The sequence below is a fragment of the Haliotis cracherodii genome, unplaced genomic scaffold (genome assembly GCF_022045235.1).
Source record: "Haliotis cracherodii isolate W230 unplaced genomic scaffold, xgHalCrac1.p SCAF_14, whole genome shotgun sequence".
NCBI lineage: Eukaryota > Metazoa > Mollusca > Gastropoda > Lepetellida > Haliotidae > Haliotis > Haliotis cracherodii.
The window spans coordinates 40,041,607-40,053,053 of NW_027266269.1; the positions used below are offsets into that span (position 1 = coordinate 40,041,607).

The 11,447-nt window shown below is 42.8% G+C and overlaps 1 protein-coding gene across 1 annotated transcript; it reads left to right on the top strand.

The window, feature by feature from the left end:
- Window positions 1-725: 725 nt before the first annotated feature.
- Window positions 726-4,572, top strand: LOC139460447 (uncharacterized). Its single transcript, XM_071241932.1, has 4 exons — window positions 726-936; window positions 1,545-1,617; window positions 3,690-3,828; window positions 4,546-4,572. The coding sequence occupies exons 1-4, from the start codon at window positions 726-728 to the stop codon at window positions 4,570-4,572; spliced, it is 450 nt and encodes a 149-aa protein (XP_071098033.1).
- The last annotated feature ends 6,875 nt before the right edge of the window (window positions 4,573-11,447 follow it).

Genomic DNA, 11,447 nt, shown 5'->3' on the forward strand with positions numbered 1-11,447 from the left:
TGACTTTGCCAATCCGAGTAGGAATTCCGATTTATATGCATAAAGAAACGAATCAGCAGGAGTGAGTGTGTGAGTGAGTGAGTGAGTGAGTGAGTTGGGTTTAACGCCGCTCTAACAGTAGTCCAGTTATATCACGGCGTGTCAGTTAAATGTAGAGGGGAAAGCCCGAAGTGATGCAGGTCTCAGACGTTGCAACATTGGTAAATCCGAGTCCAAACTTGAGAAAAGCAACGGCACTGTTGACCTGTTGTGCCCCAGAATCCTCACTTGCGAAAAGGAAAGGGCACTGTTGATCTGCTTTGACCCAGAATCCCACTTGGGAAAAGCAAAGGCACATTTGACCCAATTTGACCCAGAATCCCACTTGGGAAAGGCAAAGGCACATTTGACCCAATTTGAATCAGAATCCCACTTGGCGACAGCAAAGGGCACTCGTGATTCATTATCTGCTATTTCGATGAACTTTACTATTGAATGAGAAGGCGAATAAAATAGGTTTAATGACTTGAATCAAACCTTTCTAGAACTGCTTATTCACCCCGGACACTCCCTTTTAAATACCCTAAATATTTTGTAGTTTTGTCACTGTTGAGTTTCAAATCGGTCAGGGTTAAATTCAGAAAAAATTCGGATGAATTAACTGCTGACGCCCATATATGGACATAGTTGTGGCCGTTCCCATTCCTCTGTTATCTGGAACACCAAGAAGTGGTGTCAGTCAATGTATGATGTCGGCTTTACTCGTCGTCGTCGTGTGTTGCAGCCGTGCACGTGCACGTGCTCATGGCGCGCTGCCGTACCAGAACACCAACCTGGGGTGGGATGCTAGGAGGGATGACCTCGTCAGTCGTATGACCTTGCAGGAGATACAAGTCCAACTGGCCAGCGGCCAAGGTGAGTCTCCTGAGAATATGATCTCTTTCACGGAACTTGACCGCTGAGTGAGTGAGTGAGTGAATGAGTGAGTGAGTGAGTTGGGTTTGCATCGCCTTGAACAGTATATAAGTTTTATCACGGCGTGTCAGTTTGATGTCGGAGGAATGTCCGAAGTGATGCAGGTCTTAGAAGTTTTTCCCTTTCGTGAAACTCGAGCACGAGTATGGTGCTGACAAACCTGTAAAACATCAGAACAAATCTTTAATTCGAATTAGTCTATCACAGGTTTCTGGCACACAAAAGGACACAGGTCCCTCGAAATCAGGACGAACTGCGGCACCTCAGATGTTTGGACCACCCTGTTGGCTGCCTTGGGAGAGTTGCGTCCCTTAGTCGTGCCAGGATGCCATAAAAATAACCATTTTTACGTAAACACCGTCTCTCTTGTCTCTTTCGCCACACTTAGACACATTTACGACCTGAGTGAGTGAGTGGGTTGCTTGGGTGGATGGATGGGTGGACGGGTGGGTGAGTGAGTGAGGTTTTACGCCGCTTCTGGCAGTAGAAATATCCATCTGTGTCACGACTGATGGACACATATTCGAGGACCAAGAACCACCACGTGACACGTTACCCACTAGGGTCCGCCGTTGATGATGTCGGTTGAGTTGTTGATGATGTTGATACTGTACACCCCGCCACTGGGTATCCCCAGTTTATAGGACTTGGAGCGTCCTTTGAGTGAGTCATTTTGTGAATTAGAACGACATGATAACGCCTACACCCCTTCGGTTCTAAATGCATTCTTAGGGTATTAAATACTCAATAACGCCCGCAAATCCTACAACATACAATGTTTATCTCCTAACTGTATAACCTTTGAATCCGTGGAGATTGTGGGCCAGGATAGGTCCCCAGCAACACATGCTTGACTGTAGAGGATCTTGGATCGGGAGGTAGGGTTGGGTGACTTGGTTGACTGGTTTGTTTCTTTGTTTGTTTGTTATTTAACGCCGCTCTAGGCAATATTCCAGCTATATTCCAGTGGTCTGTAAATAATCGAGTCTGGACAAGACAATCAAGTGATTGACATCATGAGCATCGATCCACGCAATTGGGATACGATGACATGCATCAAGCAAGTCAGCGAGCCTGACCACCCGATCCCTTTATTCGCCTCTTACGACAAACATAGCCGCATTTTACGGCAGGAATGAGTTGCTGAAGACCTATTCTATCCCGGATCTTAACGAGTAGTTGACTAGTTTGACCGACCTCGATTGTTTAAAGGCCGTCATAAAGCTGGTGTGTTATTGAGTGCAGCGTCTAACAAACAAACAATTACACAAACACACAAGTAGCAAATATAAGGCTGAAATGTTTAGCATCATAATCGGTCGTGCGTTGATGACACACGGCCCTTGTACATGCTTGATGGCGAAATGAGAGGTAAATGTGTGATTTCATCTCGGCTGATACGTCATCTATACACATTATAACAGTGGAACAATAGCCATCAGATCATTTAGATGCAGCGTGTGCTGACAAATTCGAGTTTGAAATCCTTTCTGTCTAAGGTGACAGTTTTCTCAACAGTGAGAATGTTTTCTTGTCCATATGTTCCAGTGAAATCAATGCGGGGATAGCGAAAACCCCGGCTTCCGGTCAGGTTCACACAGTGCCGAGTATGGCTACCGTTTGAGATCAGACAGCGCTACGACACGAAAAGTGAAAAAGTGGGATTACTATCCTCAATGATCTGGAATGTTCTATCATTGTCTGAACGCAGTCGTATACCTTCGTAACAGAGTCCTACGGCGTTACTGTAATGTGGTAATGCAAAATGAAGATTGTTAGAATATAGTAACGGAGAGTGTATTGCATTGGCACATAAATTGTGTTCTCATATATGATATTTACGAAATGGAAATGCACGATGGTGATAATCTGTTTATTCTGTAATGATAATCATAGTTAATCGAAGTTTAAGTGAGTGAATGAATATGATTTTACGCCGCTTTTAGTAATATTCCGGCAATATCACGGCGGGGAACACCACGAAGGGGCTCAACACATTGTACCCATGTGCGGAATCGAATCCGGGTCTTTGGTGTTACGAGCGTCTTCTGACGCCCGCCACCGCCTCCAAGATTAAGACATATTTTCATTCACTAAAGTAGCTTTAGGAACCGCGTAGGGATACAATGCCTGAGTGAACCGCCCCATCTATTGTATGGTGCCAAAATGATTTTGAGTTATTTTCCCTTATGCATATCCATCGGGAAACAACTATCTTTTGGAAATGTCAGGCCAATTCTAATCCGGAATCCCCACAGGGAACATTGAAAAGGGGCAAACTGCAATCTCAATGTTATCCCATAGACTTTAAATACGATCTCATAATAGATTTCTGACCAAAATGTATCGCCATATGTTCATTGAATATTGTAACTCTGAATTCGGTAACTTTTGATTCTACATACCATTCTTCCAAACTGCTTTTCGACAATGATTGAGAATGAAGTACCTTTCCGCGATGCCGTGGCCGTCAAATAAGCCATTATAATCAGAGGTATTTATTCTGATTTGAAACCCCTGATTGACCAATCATAATAGAGTATTTTCAAATTCATGGTTGACCTGCCATTTTATAAGCTGGATAATCGCACTGGTATTCCATGAACCACTTTCGACAATTTAGACAAATTTCATCAAGGCTCGCTAAAGACAATGTTTATTCCTAATACAGGATATTTATCATCTCAAAAGATAATTGCGTGATAATCTCCATATTCTTCACGTGACTTTTTCAGTTCGGACCTAGTGTACCGGATCGCGGAGGCCACCAGTATTGAAGTGGCGCACTATGAACGTATCAACATTCACAGAGGAATCAGCTGCTTCAGTCCCAAAGTGGACGTCTTCAGAGATCCCAGGTGGGGCAGAGGGCAGGTACTCGTTTTTACTCTTGATAAGGACAAGTTCAGAAATCATAGATAGGCAGAGGGCAGGTGCTCGTTTTTACTCTTGATAAGGATATGTTTATAGACCATAGATAGGCAGAGGGCAGGTAGGCATGTTTACTCTTGATAGGGACATGTTTAGTTAGAGATCTTAGTTGGGCAGAGGACAGGTATGCATGTTTACTCTTGTTAGGGACATGTTTACTTAAGGATCTTTGTTGAGCAGAGGACAGGTATGCATGTTTACTCTTGATAAGGACAAGTTTAGTTAGAGATCTTAGTTCGGCAGAGGGCAGGTTCTTGTTTTTAATTCTTGATAAGGACATGTTTAGTTAGAGATCTTAGTTGGGCTTGTTTTGTTAACTCCGCATTCAGCCATATTCCAGTTATATGACGGCTGCTTAGGATATGTCCTCAGCAACCAATGCACGTAGTGAGTGCGTGTGGTTTTACGCAGCTTTTAGCAATATGCCAGCAATATCACGGCGGGGGACACAAGAAATTGGCTTCACACCTATGCATGTAGAAAAATGACTGATAAAAAATGTCGGATGGTCCGACTCGGCAACTTGGTTGACTGATACCATCATACCCCCACGCTGTGGGAAGTTTTCTAAAAATATATATTACTGGTCAGTAAATAAAAATATTTAATACCCATATGGGCTCAAATATGCAGTGTAATAACTTTTTGATATTTGCACAGTGTGCAATTAGTGATTCTCGAAGCTGATTGGTCATTTAAACAAATATCAATTTTCATTGGTCGTCATTTTCTCTCATTGAGTTCATTCACAAATCCAGGGCATTCATTCACATGTTTAACGTGCTACAATTATAGAATAACCCACGAGGGAGGAGTGATTACGGAAAATATGTCACGAGTGAAATTAATGTTTTAAGTTCCTCGCTAAGCGAGAAAGCGAGCGAGGAACTTAAAACATTAATTTCACTCGTGACATATTTTCCGTAATCACTCGTACCTCGTGGGTTATTCTATAAATATCTACGATATATAAGTAGAAGGAGTGTCACTCACCATTTATCCGGTTTGTTTACAATCGACATATCAGTCGATTTTTTTATGCAACGCTTTTTGCCAAACACACCTGGCCGATAAAAACACATTTCTATACATGTACAAGTCATCTAAATTCGTTTAATGTCCCTTACGGAAATATCGATATAAAATTAACATTCACTCTATTAAAGTATTGAACATTGCGTTCTTTATCTGTGTTTTCGTAAGCCAAGAGCTCATCCTCCTGATAGCATTTATGCTCCCATCATATTTCAGACTGGATGCAAGCGATGCAATGTTGTTAGACGAATATGGTCGAAAACAAAATTTCAGGTGTATAGACATATTTGCTCGTTTGCTTGTTGTTTAACGCCACACGCATCAATATTCCAGCTAAATGATGGTGGTCTGTAAATAATCGAGTGTGGATTAGACAATCCAGTGATTGATATCATGAGCATCGATCCAAGCAAAAGGGATACGATGACCTGCATCAACGAAGTCAGCAAGCCTGACATCCCGATCCCGTTAGTCGCCTCTTACGACAAGCACAGTCGCCGTTTACGGCAAGTAGTGGTTGCTGAAGACCGATTCTGGCCCGTTTCTTCACGGATCTCCAGGTGTATAGATGGACTATTGCCGAGTGTAGCTTTCAACAACGAACACACAAAACAAAGTCATGCCGCCACAAGTTATTTGACGACCTTGGTTAAGAACCTACGTATAACGTATACCACAGATAAGGTCAGCACTTGAGGCTCACCAGTCGGACATGCATGGACCTCGTGGCATTGTTACAGATCTTATCTTTAAATCAAAAACGGTACCAATTTGTTCTGCGATCAAAGGGAAGATAACCCAAGTCAGTCAAATTGTTTGTTTGTTTTGTTTTTTTGTTGTTTAACGCCGCACTCCAGCTATATGACGGCGGTCTGTAAATAATCGAGTCTTGACCAGACAATCCAGTGATTAATATCATGAGCATCGATCCAGGCAATTGGGATCGATGACACGCATTAACCAAGTCAGCGAGCCTGACCACCCGATCCCGTTAGTCGCCTTTTACGACAAGCATAGTCACCTTTTACGGCAAGCATGGGTTGCTGAAGACCTATTCTACCCCGGAATCTTCACGGGTCCAGTCGAATTGGGAGGAAGCAGGATGTGCTAACCAAAGACCACATCGCTCTTGCTCTCGAAGCCGCCATGAGGAGCTTTGTCCTGCTCAAGAACGAGAACAATTATCTTCCTCTCAAGGCTAAACTGAATAAAATTGCAGTGAGTATAATTTTTAAATATTCCGTTAAAACGATGTGCAGCTTTACTTTGGACGAGATTTGTGTTTGTTGTTTAACGCCGCACTAACCCAGTCAAGAGAAGGAATTCTACGAAACTGCACTCTGTACATATGTATATATCGAGTCTGGTCCCCGTTCCTCAAAGCGATCTTAGCGCTAAAGTCGATCATAACTCCCATTCTTTAACATTGACTTACGACAATCGCAGCGCTAAGATCGCTTTGTGGAACGGGGCCCAGTCTTGACATGACAATCCAGTGATTGACATCATGAGCATCGATATAGGTACCTGGGATACGATGACATTCATCAACAAAGTCAGGAAGCCTGCCCACTCAATCCCGGTTGATCACAGTCGCTTCTGTCGGTTTGCTGAAGACCCAGATATTTACTGGCTTCATATGAGGTCATGTGAGGTGAAAGAGGGTTAATGTCGCGTTCAGGATTAGTGTACTTATATAGCGACGTGCATGCATGCGCGAGTCCGGACTAATGCTGATTTTATAGTGCTGGCCCACTGAGATACCATGCCGCACGTTTTAACATGAAAAGTATGCTGACATCAAGCCGACCAGTCCTTGTTTTAGCCCCTTAACGCCGAGCGCCAGGCACGGTAACAACAAGTACCATCTTTTAACGCCTTTTGTAATGAAGCGGCCAGGGGATCGAACTACCGACCTTCCTCTCTTCTGACAGACGCTCTATCCACTACACCACCTCGCGATCATATGCATCTGTAAGGTTAAAGTGCATAACAAGAATCGACGTAACGAGATATACTGTTTATTATACAAAGACGTGTTTCTCTACAGAACCAATTCCATGTCAGCTCCATCCTAGAATTTACCAAGGACCTTGCAATTGGTTCCGGTTATGGTAAACTGTCCGCTTAAAACATTGGAACTCAAGGCCTTCTTCTGATGGGGCTGCTGGCCTCCCACATAGAGGTTCATCTTGCCTGCAATATATTACAGATGATAAATGACTGTCTGCTAACCTCAACATCTGTTTTACATGGTCCACAATCACTTGATTGCCTGGTTGATTTTCAAGCCGCCGTCGCATGGTAGGGGTACTCCTGTGCGGTGTCAAACAAGGCGAGGTGAAATGGGCTTTAACGTCGTGTCCAAGATTATTGCACTTATATAGCGACGTGCATGTACGTGTGTGTGTTTCTGTGGCTGCTTGTACTATTCCGGACTGATGCCGATTTAAAGTGCCAGCTCACTGAGATACCTTGCCGCAGTTTAACATGAATACCCAACTCAGACACAGTATACTGACTCCGAGCCGACCAGTCCTTGTCAGTCCGAGCGTCAGACAGGGTAACAACAAGTACCATCGTTTAACGTATTTTGGTATGACGAGGTCGGGGATCGAACCCCGGACCTTCCTCTCTCCGGGCGGACGCTCTACCACTAGACCACGGAGGCAACAGATACTGTTGTATGCACGTTTTGTGAGTGCCGATTGCTCCGGCTGGGCAGGATATGATGATCCATTTCGTGAACACCTGGTGTCATCACTGATTTTCAGTGCTCCATTTATATAATTTTCACCGCTATTTTGCCTTTAATCCAGACTGGTTATTCTCTGGCTTTACGTTTTATTTTTACCTGGCGTTATCGATGCATGCATTTGTCTCGTCTGTGGCCATTTTGACCACCCAACGGCCTTTGTAGACTAATGCCTCACCCAATTGACACAAGTTATTTTAGTTTTTGATAGGCATTTAGATTTTGGTTTGGTTTGCTTTGTTGTTTAAGGCCGTACTCACCAATATTCAAACTATATGACGGCGGTCTGTAAATAATCGAGCCTGGACCAGACAATCCAGTGATTGACATCATGAGCATCGATCAACGCAATTGGGATACGATGACATGCATCAACAAAGTCAGCCTGCCTGACCACCCGATCCCGTTAGTCAACCCTTACGACAAGCTAAGTCGCCTTTTACGGCAAGCATGGGTTGCTGAAGACCTATACTACCTCTGATCTTCACGGATCTTGATAGGCATTTAGAAGTTGAAGGAACACGAATACTTGTACAGGACACTTTTGTGGGATAACAACTTATGTTATTCTTTTTACGGCGTTTTAGAACTGCTTCTTACTCCGTTATCAGGTTAAAGTTCAGTAAGTATTTGTTTTTTAAACTACTTACTTAGCATTCACCCGATGAAGGAGCCAGTAGTAGCTCTGAAATGTCGTACAAAGAATAAAAAAGTGTCATGTATTCACAAACGATTTTATTTTGTCACTCAATTGTCGATGTAAAACATATAAGGAAAGTGTGAAGTTTTACTTCCTGGTGAAGCTCACCTGGTAGCACCTTCCATCCACCCTGGTCATCCCACACAGTCACGTCCTTGTGGCTGATTGTAAACTTAAAGGTTGCATGCGCTCCTTGTCTGACATGCTCTCTCCCGAAGGCGACCAGCTTGTACTTCGGCATGTTCAGGGAGCTGTCCGTCCAAGACACATATACCTGGACGATCTGAAACAGATGCATGTTGTGTTATGCCATTTCGCATCAGACTGCATCCTCGATTATCCAGGGTGTTATTTCTCATATGTTATGATAAACACCCTCGACCCATTCGCTTCAATAGTTACGTTTTGACTCCGAGTCAAATTTAGTTGTCTCGGACAACAAGCCTGTTCTAACCCAAACATACCGGTGGTTGATAGCCTGAGCAACGATCCACATAGCATCCAGATACCAGATTGTTACTAACGATTTTTCATTTTAATCGTTTCTCACAATAGTGAGTGAGTGAGTATCGGTTCACGACGCTCTAAGAAATATTCTAGCAATATCACGTGGGTTCTCTCACAACATAGCACTGGGGACCTACATGCTTTGTTTGTTTGTTGTTTAACGCCGTTCTCAGCAATATTCCAGCTATATGACGGCAGTCTGTACATAATCGAGTCTGGACCAAACAATCCAGTGATTCATTCTTTCTATACTTGTGGCAAGGTATAGGTGATTAACTTTATTACGTTCCATTGTAAGCATATTTCAATGGGTCATGTACATTGGCGGGCGGAAGAAAGTATGTACCCTTGTTTGATGGGGAAAAATGAAACAAACAAGAAATGCTTATTCGATGGTGATGTATGTGGTTTGGCTATTAAGAATGTAATGTTTCGGATACTGTTTTCAGGTGAGTAACGTTTTAAAATGTTTGTAATTTTATGTTGAAATTCAATTTTCAAGTGCATAATTTCTCTGGCCGGAAGTTTACATCGTCCACATGTCTCTACTGACCTCTTCAGCGTCATAATGACCGGTGTCGGTGACGAGGTCACTTCCGTCGTGGATGTTGTGGTTCTACTGAAGACCCGAGTAATGCCAGGTGGTGTTGGAGAGCTGTAGCCGAAAGGATACAATGGGTCGCCCTTGAAGTACCAGTAAGTACGTCTGTCTATCGAGTAGTCAGTCATTGGTGGAATCTGTCAACGTAAGAGCAATACGAGTCTTGATTAGTGGACACAATGGGTCGCCCTTGAAGTACCAGCAAGTACATCTGTCCATCGAGTAGTCAGTCATTGGAAGGATCCGGAAGTCGTTGACAAAATTACATACCCTTTAAGAACGTGAATATAAAGTTTGCCAATTGACTGGAACAAATAACTTGCCTTTGCATGTGTTTGTGATGGGTGCCCACGGTGGGGCAGGATACGCTCACCTTTTCGCGAACACCTGGTATCATCAAGCTCATGATATAGTACAATCGTACAATCGACAATGAATGTTGTCGCTTTTGTTTTATTTATATGAAATACTGTATTCTCGAGTTCTCGACCTTTATATGATCATGGAAAGGGATTGTAGCTTTAATAATTGGCAATATATTATAGGGGCAAAACATCGTCATTCACCATTTCTAAATTCACTTGGAGAGCTACTTAAACATACAGTAAATTAAACTACGGTTATAACGAACACGCTTATAACGAACTAACGGATATAACGAACTAACTTTTTAGTCACGACTATATGCTGTACTTATGCTGTATATATGCTTATAACGAATTACGGTTATAACGAACTAAAATTAGTAGTCCCTTTGAGTTCGTTATAACCGTAGTTTACTGTATATAATTACAATAAAGAGATGACAGCATGATCCCCCTGATAATATATTAATCATAACAAATCATTTTGATAGCTTATTAATCAACGCAAATTGGTAAGGAGGGTTGGGAGCGCCCCACAACATCGTGCAACACGTGGTATATGTAAGTGCAATGATTGCACAACAGTGAGCTACAGTAAGCATACAGTAAACTACGGTTATAACGAACTCAAAGGGACTACTAATTTTAGTTCGTTATAACCGTAGTTCGTTATAAGCATATATACAGCATAACTACAGCAAATAGTCGGGACCAAAAAAGTAAGTTCGCTATATCCATCAGTTCGTTATAAGCATGTTCGTTATAACCGTAGTTTCCTGTATTTCTTATGATTATAGAAATGTTTCACGGCTTTTATTTATTCTTATGGGGACAGTGGTATACTCAAAGTATCTAGTCCGACTTGACATATTTATCCACCTAAACCATAAAACCCTCCGATTACTCATAGAAGCAGTAAGAATACCTGTATAGTTCAAGCGTTCTTTCTTTCTGGGGATATGATGGGATCAAATACCTGTCCAGTTTTCGCCTAACTCGTCATGGGCTATCACCTGTGTAACTGTCCAGCGCAAGGACGGGTAATAAAGTGCCTTGCCTTGAGTCACTGTGTAACCCCTTTCAATTGTCAGGCTTCATTTAATGCAGATGCCTCTCTATCAGGAGTTTGGGTGTTGATGTTGGGTAGGCATTAATCTGCTGAGTGTAATTCACGCACATAACAATCAATATGTCGATTTAGGTTTACACGAAGGTTGATGATTGGAAGGACACAGGGTACAGATACAGGGTACTAATGCAGGGGACAGATCGGGATACAGATACAGGGTACAGATACAGGTACAGATACAAGGTACAGATACAGGGTACAGATACAAGGTACAGATACATGGGACAGATACAGGGTACAGATACAGGGTACTCATACAGGGTACAGATACAGGGTACAGATACATGGGACAGATACAGGGTACAGATACATGGGACAGATACAGGGTACAGATACAGGGTACAGATACAGGGTACAGATACAGGGTACTCATACAGGGTACAGATACATGGGGCAGATACAGGGTACAGATACATGGGACAGATACAGGGTACAGATACATGGGACAGATACATGGGACAGATACAAGG

Bases quoted from the DNA above. Each gene is read 5' to 3' on its own strand.
- LOC139460447 (XM_071241932.1), top strand. From the start codon at position 726: ATGATGTCGGCTTTACTCGTCGTCGTCGTGTGTTGCAGCCGTGCACGT. The intron at 937-1,544 runs GCTGAGTGAGTG...ATGTCGGTTGAG, and splicing joins CTCTTTCACGGAACTTGACC to TTGTTGATGATGTTGATACT. The intron at 3,829-4,545 runs GTACTCGTTTTT...ATATTTGCACAG, and splicing joins CCAGGTGGGGCAGAGGGCAG to TGTGCAATTAGTGATTCTCG.